At 39.4% G+C, this 25,999-nt stretch overlaps 1 protein-coding gene and 1 long non-coding RNA gene across 4 annotated transcripts in view; one reads left to right on the top strand and one right to left on the bottom strand.

Annotated features, from left to right (window-relative positions):
- The window catches only part of LOC129348952 (uncharacterized), a 74,258-nt gene that overhangs the window by 25,847 nt on the left and 22,412 nt on the right, over nt 1-25,999 (top strand). The window lies entirely within an intron of this gene.
- The window catches only part of kcnb1 (potassium voltage-gated channel, Shab-related subfamily, member 1), a 49,120-nt gene that overhangs the window by 9,469 nt on the left and 13,652 nt on the right, over nt 1-25,999 (bottom strand). The window contains exons 1-3 of one of the 3 annotated variants that reach the window (XM_023280329.3): nt 25,545-25,748; nt 25,235-25,343; nt 21,536-22,190 (exon numbers count right to left, since the gene is read on the bottom strand). In XM_023280329.3, coding sequence (XP_023136097.2) covers nt 21,536-22,135 — 600 coding nt within the window. In that variant the 5' untranslated portion in view covers nt 22,136-22,190; nt 25,235-25,343; nt 25,545-25,748. Of the gene's footprint in view, nt 1-21,535; nt 22,191-25,234; nt 25,752-25,999 lie in introns of those variants that run through there. The other 2 variants (XM_055010720.1, XM_055010721.1) reach the window with 2 other exon arrangements.

Raw genomic sequence — 25,999 nt, 5'->3', positions numbered from 1 at the left:
GGGAAATTATACGTATAACTTAAATAAAAGGGCATATTGCTTGTGTATGCTGTGTCTTTCTAAACACAATGTATTAAAGTTCACTCAGTGGCTACCAGACACAACAGAATTGTAATGAGCCACAAAACGGATTGAGACCCGCCGCCACACTCGAAGCCAGGGGAGGTTGTAGCAATGGAAGAGCAGGACGAAAAAAGGGCAGAAGTAATAGGATTGGGAAGCTATAAAAAGGTCGCTAATGAAGGCTGCTGTGTAACGGTATGGTTATGAGGTTAAGTTCCACTAGGAAACCCTGCACATTTCCCACCGGTCCATGTCCCTGTTGCCTCTACCCACTGTGTGCCCTCTCCAGCCCTGCTTTGCTTGACTTTATCGCTTTCCTTCCCGCGTTGTTTAATGTCACGGGGCGCTAATTTCATAAAACTATTAATCTCCAAATCTAAGATAAACCTTCCGGTGCTCATAAAGGAGACCGTAAGCAAACACATAGTGAGGAAAAGGTTGAATGAAGCTCCAGACATGATTCTAATGGCACCACCAGAATTACAGACTATTTATAGACTCTCAGTGGACCCAGCGGCCCACATAACAAAACAGATGTTTAAAGTGACCACGCCCAAGATTATGTCCTTATGTCTTGCAGTTTCCCTGTGATGAATACTCAATTAACACAATTTGATTATACTGACACACACAAACAAAAAGACTACCAGTGAATGATCATTGGCGGCTTAATAAAGGAAAGAGGAGATGATGGGAGGGAAATACTTGTGTCTAGAGGAGAGGAGAAGACAACAACGTGTGCAAGAAGTAAAGAGAGAGCAAGCAGATTGACAGGAAATCCCACTGTGACACTAAACAAAGCCAGATCACACTGGTTTGTGTCTCTCATGGCACATTGTTGTGTGGCTCCATCGACACAACAGTCCACACAGAGCAGCGTCGTCTTCAGGACAAGGTGACACCAGCCCTCATTAGGCTGTTTGAGAAGATGTCCCGGACACCACTGGTGTGAAGGAGGCTCTCAAAAGTCACCCAAACACTTGTGTGAGAGAGACATTTTGTCATATGGAAATAAGGCCTTTAGACATGATATTCGTTGCACAGGGAATTAACGCTACGCATACATCAAGACAACTTCTGCTCCCCAGAGACATGAACATTTGGGACTTGAAAAGGGTAAACTTATTCTCTTACCATTATTTCTGGACATCCTACTATACTTGTAGCCCATTTGCTGTTTGCTTCACCACCAGCTCGAATGCAGATTCAATGGCCTGGTTTTATGTTGGCTGTGTCCCAGCAGCTGTGATTAATTCTCTTTGTGCTACATTGGTTTTGTCAGGGTCGGGTCCATTCATCTGTCTACACCACGCTCATCCAACTAGGAAAAAACCTTGAACTGAGACTTGAGTAAAATGAGCAGTATCTATAAATCAGATTTTAACCATAAAATCACTGAATGCGAATGTGAGTAAAGAAATTGATGATCAATGAGGCATCAGCTAATAACAATATAAAGCTGAATTTATCAAAAGTATTATTTTGGAGCAGCATTTATTTATTTTTTTGGTTGCCTAGAAGCTACAAAAATATGTATGAGACATCAACGATCATATACACCGATCAGCCACAACTTAAACCAACTGCCTAATATTGTGTAGATTCTCCTCCTGCTGTTGGAACAGCTCTAACCCACCAGAGGAAGGACATGGAGACCTCTGGGAGCATCCTCTGATGTCTGGCTCTTTGACATCGGATCCTTTGGGTTCTGTGGGTTACAGGGTGACTCCTCCCCGGATTAGGCTTTTTCCGGCAAATCTCACAGATGCTCGAACAAATTGGAATCTGGGGAGTTTGTTGGCTAAGTCAGTGACTTGGGCTCTTTATTGTTTTCCTTCAGCCCTTCTTGAGCAATATTTGTGCAATGTTTAAGGGGGCAGGCATCAAAAATGCACAAATAAAAGCCAGGAATCAAGGTTTCCCAACAGAACGTTTCATTATAACGAGATAATCAAAGTTACTTTTTAAAAAAATTTCACCATCATTTTGCTTTTCTTTGTTTGGCCTTTCTGTCTGTCTTCTTGTCGTTATTTTGCCCTCTAGCTATCTTCTTTTAGCTTTATTTGTCAAAGCACTTTGTAAACCCTTGTTTTTAAAGGTACCATAAGAATAAATTATTATTATACACTCCACTTGTCAGTGGTTTTAATGTTGTGTCATTTTTCTGGCCAAACCATGAATATATAATATTAACCCTTCTTTTTGCTTGGATTTAGCTGCTAAATGCACAATTTCTGCAAACTCATCCACTCATCGCCAAGTTTTTATGTGTGCTGTTGGGTGTACACGGACTGAATTTGAGACTGAACTCAACACTGAAGTTACAGAAACCAAAACCATGGGCTGATCTGGTCGACGTTAAACGATCTGGAGCTTCAGGGAACTGCAAAGTCAGATGGTATTTGTGTTTGTTCATCACTAAACCCCCCTGAACTGCACATTTAATTTTCTTTTATCATAAAATATTGGTTATTAGCCTTAAAGTGAAAACATTTGTAAAACCACCACTGTGGACACAAGTAATGATTATGATGTAAGAATGCTAAAAAGGCAGGCAGCAGGGGGACAAGCAGAGAAGATTTATAAAGTGATTGAAGTGACACAGCATTACAGTTACACTTTTACACAGAATCTATCCAGAGTTTGCATGAGCCAATGTTCGCCATCCAAGGTGTTAACGATTGTGAAACTTTCTGGGGAGGGATTTGAAGACTGCATTGTAAGTACCTGATGAGTGTTTCAGACCCCTTCTTTGTTTGGAGATGGTTGTTCCAGTTTAACATCGATGGTTTCCTTCAGGACTTGGTCAAGCCATCTGTCTTCTCTGACCACAATGTGTAAATTGTCCTGAAAAGAGTGTCCCTTACATGCAGGTGGATTGCAGAGTCTTGTCCTGAATAGTTGGTTCTCCTGTATTGTACCGTACAGTTGGGGAGAAGTTACAGCTCTTTGGAATCCTAACCTTATACCGAGTTACTGTGTCGCAGCAAAATCCCTGACTTTATTGAAAAGAGCTGAGAATGAGGGATATTTTATCTCAAATCATCAATGGCCTTCTACTTGACCATTTCTGATTTCCTTGATATTATTTTTTTATCATTAACTATGGATATTTAAAATCTTACATTGATATATCAAACATTTTATGTGATAATTTGTTTGTAAAAACTGCCCGTTCACTCACTTTCAGCAATTTTTTTTTTGCACATTGATGGCAATATCTCAGGAACTATTAACATCTGAAAATGAAAAATATGTCTATGCTAAAATATATATTTTCTTAGTTATATTTGGAAAACCACACTATCTAGCAATATTTTTGCTTTTATTTTTAAAACTTGTCACACCTATTCATTCAGCTATGACAGTGAAACAAGAATCATCAATCAAGAATTCATTTTTGTGACATATTTGGTAAGTATTTTGTACGTTTCGTTTTGTAATATTGTGACATGTAAATACACGTGGCTCAGAAAATATCACCAGTTGAATTCTGCATTATCAATTATAATGTAAATGTGAGCTCAAAGAGTTCAAATTTTCTTTTGTAAGATAAAAAAAAAAAGTTGTTTCTATCAACAGTTGCACAGTGTCAAAGTTTTCTGCACTGTGTGTTGGGTTAAACAATTTAATTTGAGGTTGAGTCGTGTATTAGGTTCAGCCACCCTCGTCGAGGTGCAGCTCAGGTTAGTGTTCTTACACTGCATTTAGTCTGGCATCCTATGCTGGCTTCCCAAGTGACAGATGAGGAAGTCTCAGGTTCCCAGAGCTCCGGCTGGCACCTTTCTCATTAGCAGCAACAGGAGCATCAGGCACACTGCTGTGCTTTAGCAGTGGAAGCTCCTGCTCCTGTGAGTCCTGGCACTATTGTCTGTTAACTTTGCAAGTACCCACCAAGGGAAACAGATCTGGCCTACATAATAATGACTACTCTAAAACCTCCACACTTGGACTGTGGAGGTTTTGGTATAGGTGTGCCTGTTTTCGGTTGAGTAAATCCAGGTCTTGCTTGATCACTAAGATCCCCTGACAGCTGACTTTTTTCCCCCATCATCCCTTGAGCCACGTTGGAGGCCACAGGGATACCATGCAACACTCTCCTAGCCTCGACTGCCAGCCACTGTCACCATGACAACCCCCTTGAAGCTCGACAGGAGGTGGTTACGTGGACCTGCCTGTGAAAAGCAAGTCCGACAGAGTCTCCTTCTTTGTCGCTCCCTCCTCCTTCCTTGTATTCCCAATTTGTACCTTATTCAAAGCTCACCCAGCTTTGAACCATCTGTACCGCTTTAGTCTCCATTTTTTTCCTCTTATTTGTGTCAGACTGCTCATTGCATTTAAGCATAGGTTTTCAGTTCAGTTGGTTAAAATTGGCCTATGGCACGGTGGATCCATTACTAAAATCAAATTAATAACCACCATTATTATTTGAAAAAGGAAAAAGGCTTATAAACACATCTGCTAGAGACCATCCTCATTTGCAGATGTTTTCACCATGTGCTGCACAGTCACGCTTCTATGATTTGACTGCATTAACATAACCACACCATTGATCTTCGTCTTCCTCAAGATGTTATTGTCGGCGGTCAATAGTATGCGAGTAATAATGCGAGCACTAAATAATGTGGAATGATTCACACCCCTGATTCTGAACGTAGAATGGCACTGCCTCTCTGCCTGTGAAAGAGATGGGGTTTCCATGGAGACGGGAGGAGACTGTGTCTTCCACATTTCCCCCAGCATGATAGCTTGAAATACACACACACACACGCACGCACGCACGCACACGCACACAGACACACACACACACACACTTGCAGTGGCTCAGCTGTAGTCTCCCCACCCTACATCACTTCTTAACTTTGAACAGCACAGCCTCACTTATCTTAACCTCCCACATCTTGCCAAACTGAATAACGTGCATCTTTTGGCTCTTCTTGGGAGATGCTGCCAGTAGCTGACTTTGCTTCTTTGACATTAAGGCTACTGCACTTCCAGCCTTCTTTAATGTGTCTTATCGATGGGCAGCTATAAATATCATATGATCGTTAAGGGGTCATTGCTTTGATCTGCTCATGTTTGGAGATCACATTAACATGACTTCTGTGTCTTTCAGACCACTGAATTTTAACCAAATTCACACTCCCTGACTTTGCATTCTTCTGTGAGAATGTTCCACACATTTGCAATACTTTGTATTTAGCTTAATTAAAATTGGATATAGGCAAGATACTCACACGATTTACAACATTTAATAATAATAATAATAATAATAATAATAATATCCCCGTTTCCATTAAATGTAACTGGCTCATATTTGTTTCTATATTTAATAATTGCCCCCTCCCCCCCAAAAAAACTCCATGTACCTTGAGGTCATAGAAAAGTCTCAAACAATCCATTTTGGAGTCTTTCCTCAAAATTTTCTCCTAATCCATGCAGCGCTTGCATGCACAAAGTGCACCACAACCCCATTCAGTAAACCACTAATGTAGGTAGGCAATCTATGCTTGCACCATCCATCTCCTGAATGAATCCCACCTCATCTCCGTTCCCTCTCAATTATTCATGCATTTCAGATGAAGAAGAGAATCCAGACTCAGCATCTATATTTAAACTCTGACTGGTCCATGGTGGTTATATAAATAGAAATGGTATAGGGTTTGGTCTGGTACACCAAAGGGAGCTGTTTTCATCAGGAAATACACACAACATTTCTAACAGTTGGAAGCAGATGAAAGGCAGGTTGATTAGGGCAGAGACTTTTCTGGATGGAGGAAATATCACAGAGCGATAATTGAAATAATGTGTTGTAAAACCTGACCTGATTCTGTTTCCGTTAAAAAGCATGAAAATAACCCATCTTTCGCAATAGTGTTTAGTAACATGCTGCCAGAAATACAAAGCTAGCCTACGTTGTTTAAATGTATCGCTACTATTGTCTATAAATGTATGTATGATGCAGTTCATGCAGTCCCGTAGTGCATGATCTTTTATTTAGTATGGAAATCGGAGAACTTCATGGTATACTCTGCAGACATCAGCACAGAAGGAAAAGATAAACATGAGAGAAGCATTGATTTGAAATGCAAAGAGAGATGCAGACAGAGAAAGACGCACACATAACTCCTCTGCACACACAAGTGCACACAGTCATTCAACAATGATGCCTGAATAGAAGGCAGCTGCAAGTCTCATAGAAATGTTACCATGGTGACAGTGACAGTGAACTTTTAAACATTTTAGTAATGGCAGTGAACGGGGAGTAACGAAGAGAAATGGAGAGAGCACAAAAACATTAAAAAGCTAAGAAACAAAGACAGGAGTTGTATGACCTCGACTTAAAAGATGTGAATGTCATGTATCCTATTCATGGAGCAGGAACAATATAAAGCAAGATTACTCTTAATCCTGCACTCAAACACATGCCTACTGCAGATATTCAACGTAGTGACAGCGTAACGGTCCATATTTCACAGTTTGTAGCAGCTCAAATCAGTGGCCATTCAGTATCAGTGTGGTTAATCCCTTTGAGAGCTGCTCTCAAATTAACATGCAAATCCTTTAAGTTTTGGTAATTGGACAGCTATAAACACACGATTTCCAACTTAAAACAGCCTCTGTGGTGTTGCTCCAGCAGTTCAATGTAACCACATGTCCTGTTCAAGAGAACATGCAGCTCTCCACCAGAATCAGCACATTATACATATACACTGTAATTTAATACAGCATGTACACGGTGCTCTGTGCTGAAAGATGTAAATCAATCTGCATGAAGATAATCAACGATTTGTTAAATACCGCCCTCCCTTAGCTACTGTTGCTATGTTTTCATATAGCACATAGGCCGTTCATGACGACAACTGTGATGCATGTAGCACTCAAAATTCTTCTGAATCAGTAGGTTTGATATTTCCAAAAGAGAAAGAAAAAGCAGGTTTCTCATTTATAGCCTCATTTCTTTGCTGCTGAAATGACACTGTCACTGGCAGACTTTGTCAGCTAGTATTTGTAAGCCAGGGAGGCTAACTTTGCTGTTGTTTTTGGTGAACGTTGTTGTGTGACAAGTTTGGCTGAGTATGCTTGAGTGAAAGCATCCCCAAATCCAGTAAAAAAAGCTCTGATGTGGCAATGTTAGCATTCAGTGAAAATGAGTAGCCTAACACTAGCAATGATAGGGTCCACTTAGAGCCCAAACCAAAACAGATCAGTTTACATTAAAGGGTAAAAATTTTTAACCAAATATACAACTGTTCACCTCTGCCAGTTTTTAACGCAGAGCTATGACAGAAGATAGTGTGAATAGGAACAAAAGCTTCAAATTCATTATACTAAATCAAAAGTGACCAGTTACTATTCTTTGCATATCAGTGCTCTGTCAATTTCAGTCAAACTCCTCAGATAAATTGAGGGACTAGTGTATTAGAAAATAACTTTTTTATTGGTGGAAATGAGCAAATGATTCCAAAAAGTAGCCAAAATTTCTGTCTATTTGTGTTAATTTGTCACCTGATAAAATGCGATAAACTACTCAATTTGAGAGAAAAGAATACCATATTTGGTTACTACTTTTGTCAAACATGCTAATATTTGCACCTTAACCATTTTAAAACACTTAATCTTTTGTACTTTTGAATTTGAACAAGCAATTGAGTTTTTTTTAAAAAAAGACAAGCAACCCAAACTCCACTAGAGCCTCACAGACAGCAAAGCTTGAGAGGTCTGATGTACCCAGTTACAGTTGCTAAGGCTGGATAATTACTGATTGAGGTGAGGGTGGAGCAAACAGTCAATCTGAAATTAGCACCTTAAGACGGGAAATATGCGATTTTCGACATGAAGTGCTAAAAAAAAGAAACGTGTGGTGTGATGATGTGTTTGTGAATGTGTCCAGATTTGGGTTTATGTGTCAAAACTGTGGAAGTAGTTAAAAGCATTCGTGAAAATTTTCAGCAAGGTGAAAGTCTTCTCACACCAGTAGTCAAGTGCTCTCTCCATAGTCTCACAATCAGCCACTGGCTTGACGAATGTCTCTCCTTCTCCTCTGTGCATTCGCTCTGCCTCTGGCCTTCACACTTTTCTCAAAGTCATTCACTCGTCTCTTCACACGAAATGCACAGTGCACTGAAATCCACCAATGACAAACGCTGCAACAACAAGTGGAGCAGCTTCTGGAGCTGCGAATTTTGATTTATGGACCCTGTTGTTCTGTGCACACGTATAAATGTTGAAGGCTGGATATGGTGTTGGGGGGGAGACTGCATATCAAGTTAATGGAGACATGGCCTCTCTGCAGGGCCACGGCCAGCAGAGAAAGAAGAAGGAACAAACTCTTCAAAAAGCCATCACATATATCTGTTACATCCAGTAAATTAACTATATGGCACATGCATTAAAGATCATCATACACAGTCTATCTCAGCTTTTCAGCAAAAATGTACTGGAAAGCTTGTGAGCTACTTCACACAAACAACTCGAGCTGCGTGACAAACTGTATCTGATGCAACATACAGTATAACTAATGCTCCCTCTGCAGTGAGGTGGTCTCTGTCTTTGTTGACGATGCCCTGTAAACTGTGCTGCTCTGCTGTGCTCCTGCTGCAATGCTCATTTGCAAACTCTCCTGTAACGCTGATGCAAACGCTCACTACTGTTGCTGCTGCTCGACCCATCTTCATCCGCAGGGTGAGTCTTAGTAGAAGTTTATCATTCACTCTGCTCAGCCTGCTGCCAGCTTGTGAGGAGTGAAGGATTAGACTGCATATTCTCTCTTGAAATAAATCCATTCCATGAGGGCTGAATGACCATGGAATGATTTGCTACTTCACTGGACAGTGAACGGTGGATCCATATGGGCTAATCATGAGATACAAGAATGTCCATATGAACACATTATTCACTGTTGATTCTCTCACTGGCTTTTCCTCCTTGTGTCTTCTGTTCTAGATTTGTTCAATGCTAATTCTGAGCCTGCATTCACAGCAAAATCTGTGTTTTGGCAAGTGGATTCTAGCAAAAAATAATGGACTTTCAAGCAAAACGTCAAGTCCAACTCCCTGTTAGAGTAGTAGCTTGTGTCCTGGGAGACTGTAAGAATTTACATCACAATCATTGAGACAGAGGAGAAAACTACTGCCACCAGTCAGCGTGGTGAATTCTTTTCAGTTTGTTTCTTCCCACGCTCCTTGCTGATTGTCAGGAAAGGGAACGTAGTTGTTCAAAGTCTTCAAAATCTTCATTGTTGCTCAAAAGACGCGAACGTTTTACAGCAAACCACGTCTTACGGACGTATATGATTCAGTGGTTGTTGTGACAGTGGCTGACAAGCACTCTCCTTGAAAGTTAGCATTGATTCTGAATATCTGACGCAGAGTTTCAATATTAATCAGTCACTCACAGACTTACACAGCATTCTTACGTCTGTGGTGGAGACAGCATTTGACTGGACAGTACGACCTCTAAAATTCACTCTGACTGTATAACCCAAAGTACCATCTCTTTAATAAAATATATCATAGTCTTCACCACTGAAGTCTTCTGTTTTCATAGAGGAAAGAACAGCCAACACATTATGTTTTCATATTAAGGACAGAAGAGTTGATCACCGTTGTTCTTTTTCCTTGCTATGCTAAATATTTTGATTATTTTCACCATACTGTCCTTTTCTTTAAGCAAATGTGACCCAGAGTGGCTTTTTTCCCCTCTTCTGCAAACCGTGACTATCAAGACACCTCAAGATGAGAATGAATTGATAGGATTTGTGGGGGTTTTTTGACACAGCACTTTGTTTTCTGCTTTCATAGCAGATAAAAAATTATTCTTGCCTCCAGGAATGTGGATGATTGGTGCAAAAGCTTTGCCCCTTATAATTTAACCTGATCTGAAGTCAACCCAGAACTCAAATGGCAAATAATCTGCACAAAAGTGATTGTGAAAGACTTTTCTATAAACATTGCCTTTTCTGATCATCGATGTTTAGCTGTTTTTAGCTTGATAGGAGTTTTAGAAATTAGTCAGAAGCTAGTCATGTTATTTATTATAACAGCATTTAAGCTCTGTGTATTTTAGTGTAAACATGCATGTAAACTATTCTGTACATTTTCCAGGTTCTCAAATTTTAATCAACTTAACTTATATGTAATCTTCATGCCAATAAGCACATTTCATTACATGTAGATTAATACTGATATAGTATTCGTATACAGAAATACATAATACAGAAATAGCTATATTACTAATAACCCATGTAAGTAATCTAAATGAAACACAAATGATGCCAACTATGATTCTGTTATATTAAGGTGTTTTTTCATAAATACGGCAATATTCTGTGTGTGGCGTGAAGTCCAATCCAAATTAGATTACAATGAATAAATTAGAATGTATTTATAAAGTGGAATGAGGCAAATATTAAAGTGATTGTTCTTGCTGTCATATCAGGCCCTGCAGACACAAACCCACACAGTGATTCCCATATCTGTCAGAACTGGAACTTTGCAGAATACCACAATACCATATACTGACAGAAAGCCTAAAAGAAAACTGAATATTCAGATATTTACAAGCACCAGATTCGACTTTCCTCTTAGTCACAAACATATGTTTTCATCTCCTGTTTCTCTTTCTCTGATTTTGCCTTCATGTCACACAGTAATTCTCTCTTTCATGTTTACAGTCTCCAACTGTCCAGATCTCTGTTTTTTCTTCCCATTTACAGTTTTTGCCCCTCAGGGTTCTCTTCTCTTGGAGACGGTGATGTCTCAGTGTCTTTCGCTCAGTGCTCACGTAACAGCACGACTTCAAATTGAATGAACAAAGTAGCTTGTCTGGCTTTGCAAAGGCGATGCACAATTCTTGACCGCCTCCCGTGTCTCATCAACTATTCTGCAGCAGTGAAACATACCAAAGCTGTGCCCCAGTGTAAGCCTGAAAAGCTGAGATGACACTACAGATCCTGATCCATCCACTACAAAATGCATGACATGACTTATAAAATACTCAGAAACACAACTCGACAACTACGGCATCAAACCTCTGCACATTAACAGTGAATGAATATAAAATATGCAGCGCAGCGTTAAAACTGTTACTGCATATTCCCAAATTCTTTCCGAAACTTCTGTTCATCATTAACCAGTTATACTGATCAGTTTGTGTAACCAATAATTGTGAGCTCAATAATATTCGCTGTAGTTTCATCCTCCTGTCTCTGTTGATATGGCCAGAATTTTCAGATTAAATGGCATTAACTACTTCCAGGATGGTTGTATAATCACCTCCACTCACCTACTTGTTTGTTTATCTGAATCTGTATGAAATTTTCTCCAAGAGAACTGATTTTGGAGACTTCCTTGATTTTTCCCTCTATTGTTACCATCAGCTCAAATATATTGTCTTGACCTGAAGTTACATGTTTATGATGCACAATGATGCATGTACCTCCCTGTTTCCATCAGGTCAAACATTCATTCTGAATGGATGATTATCAGGCTTTAGTGGACATCTGCACTTTACTGAGTGTTTTCCTCTTTATAAAGTTTGTGTTTCTCTGAGCTTAAATGTGTAAAATGTGAAGCTGTGATTTCATGCATTATTCTTACTGTAACAATCAGACCAGTAGCAGCTGACTTTGAAAACAAAACAATTAAACACTTTCAACTAGAGCTGGGTTAATGAAAGTTGAAACTTTTACTGTATAAATAACCTTAAATATGCAATAATCAATGATTTTGTTTAAACATGGATAAACTCAAATGGCTCATTTGTATTAACAACCCCACAGAGAGTTATCACCCTGTAGCTCCTATCAAGGGAGAGTTAGAGCATCTTTCAGCTCATTTACATTTACTGATTTTGCTCATTTTCATGGACGTTTTTTCCAGATGCAGCCAGCAGCTGTTTATTTTATTTTATTTTTTTACGAGGCATTAGGCTTTCAGGATTAGTATCTTCTTATAAAATATTTCTTCAAGTAAATTTTGATAGACTTGCTTTTCTGTAATGTTGTCAAATTTATTGTTTTTTACTCTTGCTTATTTATTTACGTATTTATTTTATTTATTATTATTATTATTATTATTATTATTATTATTATTATTATTATTATTATTATTAGCAATAATAATAATATCTTTACGCTTGCTTTAATGGTTTTATCCTCTATTTAAATTTATTGTAGTCATTTTCATAAATGTGACATAACACTTTTGGTGCTTTCGTTATTTTTTATTTTCTTCTTCTTCTTCTTCTTCTTCTTCTTCTTCTTCTTCTTCTTCTTCTTCTTCTTCTTCTTCTTCTTCTTCTTCTTCTTCTTCTTCTTCTTCTTCTTCTTCTTCTTCTTCTTATTTATTATTTATTATTATTATTATTATTATTATTATTATTTCCAGTTATATATTGATATTCCCATTGAACGCTACCTACAAACACTGCAGTAAAACAGACAAACCAAGTCACTAGCTTACAAACCATAATGGACCATAAGGGGTTAGATATTTTCTTAAAGAGAAATGAAATGCATCTGGACATCCAAACATATCTCCAGGAGCTAAATTGATGGATTCACCAGCTATCTTTGAGCTAAAATCATGTTTTCCAGCCTCAGAAAGCTCCCCTTTAACTGGGAAAGATCACCATGGTAACATGTGCCGCATGACTCACCCACTAGTTAACTTCAGAGTATCAGATCAGAACTTGTGAACAATCTGATCACTCTCTAATTGAAAATATAGAGTTGTTACAGGATTGTAACATGAAAGCAAAAAAAGGAGTCTATGACGAGAACAACAGATTTTTTTTTCAGGTGACTCAAAGCGCTTCACTGTTGCAGTGTTTCTATTTTCAGTCTGATTTTTTTTTATTTTTATAACAGAGCTTCTAATAAATGGAGAGCTGGTGTGTGGCATCACATACATAATGACAGATAGAGCTCCATTTTCATTAAAAGAGATTAAAGACTATTTTACTGCAGGTAGGATTCCTGACAGTGCTGATGCTTCTACATCGTATTCTATCACTGTAGCCAAGAACTTTGCGACGATAATGGAAAACAAACACTAAACTCTCTGTTATCTTTCACTGGAAAAAAAATCCATACACTGTTAATTAGCTCCTGTGATTATAAATGCAGCATTTCAGGCAGATAGACCTGAGCAGACATTAATGACTTTCCTTCTCTACTCCTCTCTGCTTTGGCAGCAGAAACTAAGTGACACTACTTTTAAGTTTATATGTGCTTCACATATTCATTACACAACAAATACACTCAACATTTAAGACATAAAATGAGACTATATGATAAACACCACATTTATTTATAGCCATAGCTTTACTTTTAATATTTAGAAGTTGTCTTACGTGCTTTTTTATTCCAATTTTGTGATTATTTTGTGTAGTCATCAGTCATTACATTTAGTCCTTGTTTGCTGTATAGGAACATCTTTTCTGAGAGACAGGAGTAATTTGCTAACTATATCTATGTATATCAGTGTTTGCAGCTTACCTCACTTGGATTTACTGGCTAACACAAACAAAAAAAGTCAATTCATGTTTAAATTAAAGTCATATACCCTAACAAAGCTGCTCTTGGCAAATTAACCAAACTAACTTGCCTTTCATATTATCAAAAAATATATTGTTTACCTCTTTTCTCATAATGTTGTTTAAGTCTTCTACATATTCAAGGAGAAACATCTTCATCATTGCTTTTAACAGGATTTTTTTAAGGCTATAAACCATTATTGTGATATGCAAATGATGTTGGCAGAGAGGATGCAGGATAAGGAAGGAAGCCATCTCGCAGCATTAACAGATCATCATCATCATAATTGCTCAGCAGATACATAAATCCTCAATGTGCATCATCCATCTCACTAAATGTTGGGCCACTTTCCGGCTCAAATCTTTCTTGAACACATAAGTGAACCTTAAAAAATGAGTATCATAGATCTAAACTTGACTAAAAATATGTTTTTGTTTGTATTGGCAAAAAGGTTCTCGATAATATTCTAAAAACAGCAGCTCAGGTCTTTAAATGTGTGTTTGCAGGATCTATCAGCTATTTTACCATCACAAATGCTCATTAATATATTTTTGACACATACAGTCATAAGGGAGAGTAATAACATTAATTATACTAATCTAAAGAGCGTTTTACTCTGAATGTCAGCTTTAATCTCCGCAGGCTTTCACTCTGTCTGAGTAGGCTACCTCATTGTGTGTGTGTCTGGGTGTAATGGGGGGTTTAGAGTAAGAGGAAGTAGAGACAGTGAGGTATTTTTACATTTAATTTCATCATAAAATCCATTAAAAACTCAGGGATAGGGTTTCACTGCATCAGAACACCTATGCAAATATAGGTGCCTGGGCACTTAAAAGTGACAAAACAATTGGTTATAGGTGAGAGCAGGCAGTCAATTCATTTAGCTCTGCCTTGTCAATAATCAATATGCAGATTAGGTACTATGGCTAAACCGAAATATCGACCATGTAACATCTGAGGTTTTGAGTTTATGTCAACTTTAACCCTCAAAGGTTGCAGTTGGGTTTTTAAAGCTGCATTTGGATTTGACTTCAGGGCAAGTTAGAAGAGACGCTCAGAGGCAAAGCTGTTGACGTGGAGACAGTGTGACAGGGAGAGAGAGCTACCAGTACGAAAGCAAATGCTGAGGCACTCAATCTACGACTACACATCATCTCACCCTGCATCTCTGCAGCACACAAACCCCGACAACATGGACAAATAACCTGGAAAGCCCTGATGTGTTATTTCTCACCTTAATCCTCTATCAAGCACAGTTGATGGCATTGGTATTGCATGGTCACTCAACAGTTTCCTGCCAGAAAATTACATGAGATACTTGATACTTTCTTCTCTCTTTCTCTGTGGTCCCTGCAACACTCAGGATTTAAAGGCTGATAGTGATATTCAAAAAGGTAACTCTGCAGCTGCCTCGTCGACACATACAGTGTTCATAATCGAATAGCTGGGGGTTGATGGGGAGGGGTTAAAATATTCATCAGTGGCTCCTGTAACTGCTATGAGGACTTTAGAGATTAGAAAATGTATATAAATGTTTGGTGTTTTTGTTTTTGCCTTGCATAAATGATGATGTTGTTCACTAGATATTCATGAACTCCACAGGATGAATGTTAATTCATAATTTAGTTACATTTTATTTATACGGCGCCAATTCACAACATAAGTCATCTCAGGGCATTTCACATAGTGAAGCAGCAACTTTGCAAAGTAATGTTATAGAGATAGAGAAACCCAAGTAATAATTCATAAAAGGACACCCCTTTTCCTCCAAGGGTAAAAATTTCCATTTAAACACACAAAATACTGAACATAGGACATGTTGCCATACTTTGCTATAAACAATCTCTTTTTAATTTTTTTATACATGCTGTAAGCATCTCTCTAGGGCACCAAACTTGGTTAAATTTGTCTCCCAAAACTGAATAATCAGATTGCAAAGAAAGTTTTCAGTGACTACTGACTAGAACTAACAAATATATATGAACATTATACTTTACTTATAAACTGCATATGCAAAACACCACTCCTCAAAACATAAATTTTCATCAAAAATAACCCCAAGGTTTCTAGCAACTGATTTAATAGTTAATAACAGGTAACCTAGCTTGTTAGTGCAAATAATTTATTATGGTCAAGTTTTAAGTATTTTTCAGAAAAGCCAGCATTTAATGGAAGACAAGAATAATATGTTAGACCAAAAAACATGTTAGTTTGTGCTGGAACATATAAGCCTGCATCGTCTGCATATAAAGAAAATAGGACATTATAGTTTTGTACTAACGGACAAAAGGAAAGCGTATACACTGAAAACAACAATGTGCTCACAATGGACACTTGAGGGACACCACAATGAAACATAAGAAGATTCTGTAAGAGAAGTATAAACAGAGTGAAAATCTAAATATATAAACAAGTTTTTGGGTTGTGTGACAAATTGCACATATGAATCCTGTCAAAAGCACTAAAACCTAACTAAGACTGAGTAGCTGCTGTGCAAGTTTTTAAAAGAAGGTCATCGGTGGTCTTGACATGTACTGTATTAAGAGTATGACAAGCTTGTAAAACTTGTCTCAAAACTGTTATGAACTATTCAGGACTTGACCTTATATGAAGGCCAGACAGAACATGCGCATCCTCCCCCCAAAAAGCCTGGCAAGCCTCTAAGAGACCAAAAAATAGATGAGGAGTGCTGCATAAATGCTCCAAACCTGTTCAAAAACAGTTTACAGGATTTGTAAAAAAAAAAAAAAAAAAAAAAAAAAGTACAATCAAAAGACATTTTTTATAACAGACATTTGGATCCTATAAGATGGTACAGGCTTTTATGACGTGTTCAGTATGCAGACTCTGGATGATCGAGCCCCTGAATTAGGACACTCCATTCTCGTCTTGAATGTTTATTGCACCCTATACATCATCTGGCCAGTTGTGACTATCCAGCTGTCAGAAACAGTGATAGATTCTAGACTGGCTGCTTGTTGTCTTGGATTCTGCTGTAGACTGATTTATGAGTGGGACTATAGCCAAACCACATTTATATGTCATCTTAGGTGTGACATGAGAGGAGCATAATTGGAATTTGTTGCCTGCCATCTGATGCACAATGCTTGCTGACGGAACAGGAACAGGTAATTCCCCATTTTTGGATGCAGAGGACAAAAATGAAGGCAATATCCATGTTTGGCTTTTGGTTTCTGCTGTAAATTGTTTGAAGCCTAACCCATCTTAATACTAGATTCCACGTCTCCGCTAAGCATCAAACAGAATCGTAAAAATGTTTGTGAAAACGATCTCAAATGTGATTATTTACAGTCATGCTTGGTGTGTCTGAGTCACTCAGCAATGGGTGTCCAGGGAGAAGAATGACATTACATTTCCAAATCAAATTTACTAATTATTGTGAATTATATATGACAGCATTCAAATAATTTTTTGGGAGATGTTTATCTACATTTGTACTTTTTGCATTATTGTTTTGCTTGTAAGTGACAATAAGCTATGTTCTTAGCAACCTAATATGGTGACGAATTACATTTCTAGTATTATTAATGGCAGAAACCAGCCAAAATTGACATAATGTTACATGAATGCCACTGCAGGTGGAAAGGACTTTTCTTGGTGCCAATCTGACTGTCAAGCACCGTGTTGCCGGTGATCAGACACAATCTTATTTTATGGTGACTCAAATCTGATTTGAGCCAGAGACAGACAATAGTGTGGCTTACAAAGAATGTAAACAGAGAGAGGCAAGCTTCAAATTGGGCCCAGAGTCTCCTGGAGAATAATTAATGTGACATTTTCCTGACATTTAGTCAGAGGTATAGCGGAGGAGCCTGAAGAAAGGAGGAAGGAAGGAATGAGAGATATGAGCCAGGGAGGGGAGAGAAAGAAGACAGGAAGGACAGCAGGGCAGAGAAAACAACGACAGCAACACTGGCTTTTTTCTCTGAAACGTCTTGACAAAATAATGCAGCTACTGCTCACCTTCCCGTGTTGCTTTGTACAAGCATTAAAATACAGTAACTACGCAGGAGAAACACTCACTCACACACGCACACACACACAATCACAAACACATCTACTCTAATGTTCAATACCCACTCTTTCAATGATGGCAAAATTGTACTTTTGTTGCTTGGTAACCATTTGTTTTGTGCTCATCTCTACCATTCACCATCTGTTTATGGGTTGTTACACTTACATTCCCGTATCTGAACCAGAACAGGAAAGCATAGGTGATGAGTGAACACTGGGACAGTCTGTGGTTGACGTCGGACCGCTTGACACGCCCACAGTTTGTTCCAGCCTATTAAAAAAATACCTAAGACAATTTATCAACCTATCAATGCTTTTAGTAGCCTGGTCCGTGGTTTCACATTGCCCATTTAAGCTAATGAGGAATTGATAAACTCTGCTTCTTGCAACGTCAAGGTTTCTCTTTTTTTTTATGGCACGCCGTCCTCCTGCTGTAGTGTTATAATGATGCCAAACCAAGAAATGATGTGAATTAAAAGCACGGCTCAACCCTTTTAATGTGAGTGCACTGGTAATGCTCATCAATTCATAGATATTAAGATTTACAGATTTACTGGAAACACTGCATAAGCAATCTGCTGCATCATTAATTGAAATGGAGCACCCATCTTGGTTAAGCACTTCAAAACAGTTTGCTACTGATATTCTGATAAATTGCAGATAAAAGGGTGTGTTAATGTAGGCGGCAACGAATAGTCAACTCAGAGTGGTCATCTCTTTTTTGTAAGCTACAGCACTTTCTTCGCTCTAACACAATCAACATTGATTTTGCATCGCTTTGATTCCTATGAAGAAGAAGACGTCTCACTGACAGACTCACAGAACTCATTGCAGCCTGCTTGTGGGTTAGAGCTGAGAGTTCTCACAATTCCTCATTGCAACGCATTAGCCGGTGCAAATTGCTAATAGATTCATGTCCGCTTCCCATACCGTGATAGCCGCAAGCCAAACAAGGAACAGAACAGCACGCTCGCCTTAAAACAGTGTTGGAAAGAGGCAGCGCCCTCTTTCATCCCTCCAATCCAGTCTAGAAGAGTGTGATCAAAGGTGGTTCATGTTTAGCACTGCTGTGGTCTCCCAGGTTGTAGTTGCAGGTGTGGCTCTGTGAAAGGCCTGCTGAGGGCCAAACATGTCTTTTGCACTGACTAAAGGTGGGTACAGCTGATAGAAGTTGGCAGATGTGGCCTTCAGATAAGAAAATAATGAGCACTAGAGTGAGGCCTGTAATTATTCAACACATGGCTCCCAGAAACAAAATGCAGCATTGTGTGCTCATTCAACCAAATGGTGAATAATATTAACACACAACCACACGGGGTTTAAATTCTAGCAGCTGCTATACTGTCAAATCTCTTCTTTTCTAATAGAGCGCAGGTTGACCAGACTGCTTTCTTTGCTTCTTTCTTAATCACGAGCATGACTTAGCTACAAACCGTTTCTGGGTTTCTAACATTCCCTGCTTGTTGTTAATTAAAATATTTGCAGCACTGACATGTCAGAACTGTCTTCTGTTGATCAAAAGCGCTTTTCACAGACACCGATTTATCTCAAAGATGCAAACAAATCTAAATTGTTTCTGACCTCTTGTTTATCTGCACAAAGTTATAATTAAATATCCCAGGCTCCTGCAGAATATCTCAAATCCAATTGACTCAGAATGATGCAGGGTGGGGCTGTCAGAAACAAACAACAGTATGCAGAGAATATTACAAAGAAATTACCTCCAGAACCAGATATGCAAGCATTTCACGTGTAGCATGCAAGAAAATTTGTATCTTTGTGTATTTGTGTGTATGATTGTTCTGCATTAGAGAACGGAATGGCACAGCTGTATTTTTGAAAGCATTACAGGAGATACTGATAATGAACCATATGCCAGACCACAGCTTTTACTGTTACTAAACTCATCTGACTGTTAAGGTCTTTCCAGGTCTTGAATAACAATAACTGCAGATAATAGCCCACACATCCCACACTAATAAATCACATCCGCAGGCTTTTTCTGCAATTTCCACCCGTTGCTTTGTGTTCCAGCCTTGAAAGAAACAAAACAGTAAACAGCAAAAGCAACATTCAGAGATGTCCAGATTCATCCATTTTGTGTGACCACAAATTTTCTTTAAAATGTGACAGTGGATCTGATAAGCTCCAGTGCATTTAGTGTCAGTTATCACATATTACTTACATGTAACATTAGTCACATAAGGGTGGTGGTTCCATTCACAGGCATTTAATGGTAGGTCTCTCAGTAATGATTAAATACATATATTGAGCAAACGAAGAGGCTACTGCAGTGCTAGTGTCTCTGTGAGGCTATTTATGCTGCATTACATTCACGTCAGAGGTCAGAAATCTCCCAGTTGAACATTTCAGATTCTGAGCTTGAAGCATTAAACGACTCACAACATCAAATGTAAACAAAACCTGCCTCCTTATGGCAGGCAGCATGTGAATATTCGCTACGTCAGCTTAATTGGATACAACCTGGTCTGACTCACTGGATGTAGACTGTGGTTAGAAGACTACCATTGGTTGCATATCCTGCGCGGCCTTCTCCTCACCTTCTGTTAAGTGCAAGTTACCATTTTAGACATCACTTTTGCTACATGAACAACAGTCTCCGAGCCAGTAACATAAACATTTAAAATGGCAAGTTTGGACAAAACTTTCTATCGTTCTATAATGCAGGCCTGCTTGGTTTTTTCGGAGGATGGAGTTGAATTTTTCTTAGCATTTTCTATTATAACTTTACCTCCCACAGCTATATTGCAGAGGCACCATTTGTGTATCCTGGGCTTATCATGACCCAAATGATTGTTTTCCCCCCCTGTAGCAGAACCATAATGTGGTGCAGCCAGATCGTTCTCCTGCACTGACCAAGCCATCTTTGGGGACGAAAAATGAAGCCAGGGCAGAAGTGCAAAAAACTGTAGTACTTTGAATGGCCACTTGAGGCTGGCTCCAAAAGTGAGTTCAGTACCCATAAACTCCCATAATAAAGTGCCAAACTTTACAGCAGAAATTTACATTTACATGGTGATAGCTAACTTCCTAGTTCATGATAACTGCACCAGTTTGAATTTATATATATCTCAATGGTTTCAATTATATTCAGGCTTAATGTTATCCATAATTAAGAATGTGGCAGCTTTGAGTGACAGACCGGTGCCTTTATAGGACAGTTCATAGCCCAGAGATGTTGCACGGCTGGTTGATGGTTCAGCTCCACTCACACTGTCACCACACTTAGCTTCAAAACTTCTATTTTGGAAACCTATGGGTGAAGCCATGGAAGGTTTGTCCATCTTTATGTGAAGTCAGTGGTGTTGAAACATTGCTGTAGATATACAAGTCTGGCTATGAAAGACTTGACACAATTCAGTCAGAATATCACATAAAATCGCCAAGTACCTTTAAAGATAGAAGTTTGGGGTGTTTGATTTTCATTTCCCCAGTTAGAGATCCAGTTTTAAGAACTATTCCCTAATACTTGTCAGCAGATATGTTTCCCCACCTTAGTTTGCCATGTTAGCATGTTAAAGTACACTAAGTAGCACTGAATGTCAGGTACAGCTGAGGCTGATGGGAATCTCATGGATTTTGCAGGTACTCTGCTGATGATCCAAGGTATTTGACAAACTTTGATTTGAAATGTGCATGGCACAAGAGGAAATTTTAAGGTATCAATGTGCTTGAAGTTCGTCAAAAGTTAGCCATGAATGTAATCAATCTGTCAAATAGTTGTAGAGATATTGACAAGCAGCACCCATTAACAAAGGAAATGTTTGTATGCGTTTACATGTTTCTGTGTGTTTGTCTGTTGGGCCGTTGTCACACCAGAAGACTACTTCAGTGAATCACACACTCAACTTACACCCAACATCCCACGACAATTACCTTTGCTGCAACAGATGAGCTGGGCTTCTCCAGGAGGTCCCAGAGTTTCTTTCGTTTTTCAGCACAGCAAGTGTTGTCAAATTCTTCTCCCTCTCTGTCTTTCAAATTGTCCGCCTCTCGTTTGAGCTCCTCATTCATTTGCTCCTTTTTCTGGTGGTACCTGGCCTGGCAGCATGACTCCAGGTAGATCTCGTCGATGCCCCAGTAGTCGAGTTCTTGACTGAACGACAGGGCGCACATTTCCTCCATCATGTGCAGCTTCCCCGTCCGGTAAAAGTTCAGAATGGACGTGAACGCCCCCGGGTGTCGGTCAAAAAAGTACTCATTCTCCTCAAGGTTGTAGTCATCGCACACTTCCATCAGAGATTCATGGGAGTTGCAGTCTCTTAACTTTCCCAAACGTGTTCGTGGTAACCTGTCTAATGTTCGCCACAAGACCTCATGTGGGAGACCCCCGACATTCAGCCTGACCCGGCGGAAACATGACTTGCTGCGAATGATGTCCACAGGTTCAGGTGGCAGTGATGATGTTGACCGGGAGCCAGCTTTATTTAACTCTGCCAGGGATTTCTCCATGATGACTTTAACTTGAGGAAGCATGTAAAGAGCCAGGGCTATGGACTACAGTAGATCTTCTTTTCATTCATTATGGTATCTAAAGAAATGAGAAAACAAAAAGAAACCATTAGTAAGAAAAGACTGGTTCCAAATCTCAGAGTCACATTGTGATCACAGTTTGCTGTTTGGATCCCAGTGCACGAGTTCCCAACCTGGGGGTGAGAGAAATTTGACAGCATAGAAGTAGATTTAACAGAGAAAATAGAATTATATTTGTCAAATGAACTTAAACTTGATTTCTGTATGATTTTATAACTTCAGGTATCACTCCCTCCAGGAATTAGACGAGACCATGGTTCTTGTAGCACTGACGGGTTTATTGACTTCAGTTAACTCCATACAAACCCACCGTCGAACTGTCAAACATACACAAATTTATACAAAACATACATAAATGCATATTAGCGGTGAGACTAAACTTAAGGTAAGTAAACAATGTAAACATTTGACACAAACCTCGCTGGCCGCATTTACGCAAAGAGGGAATGAGTCCGCTTCGTCACAAACACAAAAATGATCAAAAAGAAAAATGTTCCTTCAAACAAAAAGAGTTTACCGTTGCAAACGTCACCTTTCAGTCCCTGTATGACGTTATGCCTTTCTTATGGCTGGATGTGCGTCTTGAACAACTTTATAATACATCGATAAACCAAATCATATGTGTCACACGTAAAAGTGTCCCCCTTGCGGCATGAAACAGAAAGTGCTTCCCTTGAGCAGTTAAAATAAAAATAATCACTTGACAAAATAAAATATACAAATCATATCAAATGCATTTCTGAACAATAATAACAATTATGGCAGCTATATCAGGCCTTCATATTGTTCAAACGAAACAATCCAGAATGACTAAATTATTTGTTTGTTGCATTGCTCAAGCAAGAAAGATTGCAAATCATTACTTTCAAGCAGTGTTTTTCCTTTTTTGTCAGGAAATTTCACCATCAGTTCCTGGTATTCTTATTATTCATAGCATTGTGCTGGTAGATTTTTAAAAAAAAATCTTTCCTGAATCAACAATAAACCTACCCTCGGTGAACAGATGGGGGTTATTGAGATGACTCACATATGAACAACGCACGAAACGGAAGCCTGGCTTATTATTGTCTTGCCATCATCGAAACCAGTCACCGAGAGAGACTTCATTAACTATAATTTCCCCAGCACTTCTAAATAACTACTTTAAAACCTGCTCAGGTAGAAATCCAGTACCAAACACCAGGATCTCAGTGACAAGAACAGAAAATCACAGGTTTTATGGGTTTTAGAGCAGCTAAGTTGGATTTTTACACATCATCGAATCTTCTAAAATTATTTCCTGAAGGACCAACTTTCTCATTTGGTCGCATCTGTCACCTTGTCACAGGTTAAACACATCACTTGCTGAAGATTTTCTTTCCGATAGACGCTACAATTTACCAACGTTCCCTAAACGCCCCACAATACAGGCAGTGGTGTGCTCTGACAGGTGTGTGACCAAAAAGGACTTTGAAAAGAGTTAAACTAATGTCAGATATGTCCAGGATGAAACTGACTTTTTTTCTACACGCAGTCTTTTCTTTGAATGAAGACTGCATTACACCGAAGTTATGGAAGTACTACTTTCCATCACTGTGGTCAATGCAGCCTGTGCCGGGTACAGCGACATAAATACAGCTAAATGATCGTCGTGACCTCGCACAATGCGACCACTTGAAATTTTAACTCTCACTCTCTCAAAAAAAGGTCGCAAATGCAACCATTTTGGTCGCAGTCTGGAGCCCTTCCTGAAGCACTGATAAACATACACTAAGATGGGGGTTCTTGAGATGACTCACGCCTAAAGCTGGTCTGCAGACTCATGCATTTCTATTCAGGGGGAAAATATTTGGCAAAGATGACAAATAGTTGCAGTTACTCATCTTGTTGAACGTAAAACTTTAAAGTCGTCACCCTTTTTATAACTGCACATGTAAAACAACAGGGATTGCGCCAAAGTGCTTTTTTTACTTGAAAAAAGATCATGAATATGATTGAAAATTAAACTAGCAAGTTTAGATATTGGAGTTAGGACATTAAATTAGGGATTAAACCTACTTGTCCTGACTTTAATTTTAGACACATCAACTCCATGGTGGCTGAATTACTGATAGTAAAATATCACTCCTAACGCAAAACAAAACAGCTATTTCTCCTGCTTGTGGCTGCACACAATCTGCAGGGAGAACATAACAAGTCCTGATCTCCTGATTCAACCTATTTGTTTGCATGTAGCAGTTTGTCATCCCGAGCATTTTGGCCGCTCTCTGCTCATACGACGCCCATGCAGAGCTGTGGGTGGGACGGAGGACAGCACAGTGATGAGTGTGGTACAAAGTGAGCGCTGTCCAGTTCAGTGGTGCTGAAACACCAGGAAGCGCTGCTCACTCCCCTGGGAACGCAGGCAGGCTGGCAAGGGAATAAAAAAACAGCCTCGATCACACCTTCTCCTGCATTTTATGAAGCTGCACATCGTGTTTATTTATGTCTGCATGTGAAAGCGTGGAGGCCCCCTCCCCCCCCGCGCAACAACACAGCAGGCCTGCAGATGTGATCATTGATCACTGCCACACAAAGTTTCTAGCACTTCACAGACACGATTAGGCCTGGGGACTGTGTCAACATGCATCACAATGCGCATGTAGAATAAAGATCAACACAGCGGTTGTAATGAGTCTAACAGGCTGCTGCGGGAAACACTAAACGGGAATTTGAGGGGAGCCTCCACCCTCATGTTTTATCCAACCCAAGGCTTTTAAATAAAGCAGGTCAGCATCAAACAAACCACAACACAAACAGCATCCCCTCCTCTTCTGCGTAGCTACAGTCACAATAGGCTGAGATGTTTACTGATCATCTAAAAAATGCAGCGTGGTGAATGCAAATTATCCCTCGTTAAGCATTTCTCATGTTTTTTTTTCTTCTAAATACTGCCTGCTTGGCTCCATATTGGTGCAGCTTGAATGCAGAGTGTTCCTACATACCACCGAGGAGCTGTTACAATTGATAGGTATGCATATCATTCAAAGTCCAGAGATGGAAATGAGCTTTAAATCGAAATACCGTAGTGAGTTGCTGTTGTTGTTGTCGCTGTTGTCATCCTGCACAGAATCAAATCAGCACGTACCGCTCTGGGAACAATCAATCCGCTGCCACAAACGCAGATGAAGCACTTCAAAAAAAGAAAGAACAGGAGGCGTCGTTATTGGTTTGCTATTGCCAGGGTCTAACCCAATCCATTTCCCCGTCCTCTGTCTCCGACATGGCAGAGAGATCTTCAGCACGATCTACTGCCTCATCCCCCGGTTTTGCTGCTCCACATATTTCGCCCGAAGATCAACAAGTATGCCGAGAGCCCGCCCGGACAGACTACCTGTGTTCCCCAGTCATCTGTGTGAGGAGGCGCCGCATCTCTGGGAAGGTGGATCCATGGCAGCTCAGCTCAGCTCAGCTCAGCGCTCCATTCTACATCTGTTTAACTCCTTCAGCTCCGCGCCCTGACGCATGACTGTATCACTCACAGCACTCTGCTGTGTGTAGGTCGAACTGTAATGTTGGGTAAAAGCGTAACTACGCATGGAAAGATGAGTAGGAGAAAATACAGGCATGTTATCGAATGATCTGAAGTCAACAACACTGTCGAAAATCAATGTTTTAATAAAAAAAAAAAGATTCAAGCATTCTTCTACTATGAAATTTACACCAGTTCTCTCCAATTTTACAGTGGTGTGTCGGTTTAAGTCGGCTTTCCGGATTTCTTCCAAAATTACCATCTCAGAATTGGAAAAATTGGAAAAATTCTGATTCCCAAGCTTCAAAATCCAATCC

Source organism: Amphiprion ocellaris, chromosome 5, assembly GCF_022539595.1.
Source record: "Amphiprion ocellaris isolate individual 3 ecotype Okinawa chromosome 5, ASM2253959v1, whole genome shotgun sequence".
Lineage (NCBI taxonomy): Eukaryota > Metazoa > Chordata > Actinopteri > Pomacentridae > Amphiprion > Amphiprion ocellaris.
The sequence above is the reverse complement of the archived record's forward strand: the minus strand, read 5'-3'. Positions and strand labels throughout refer to the sequence as shown.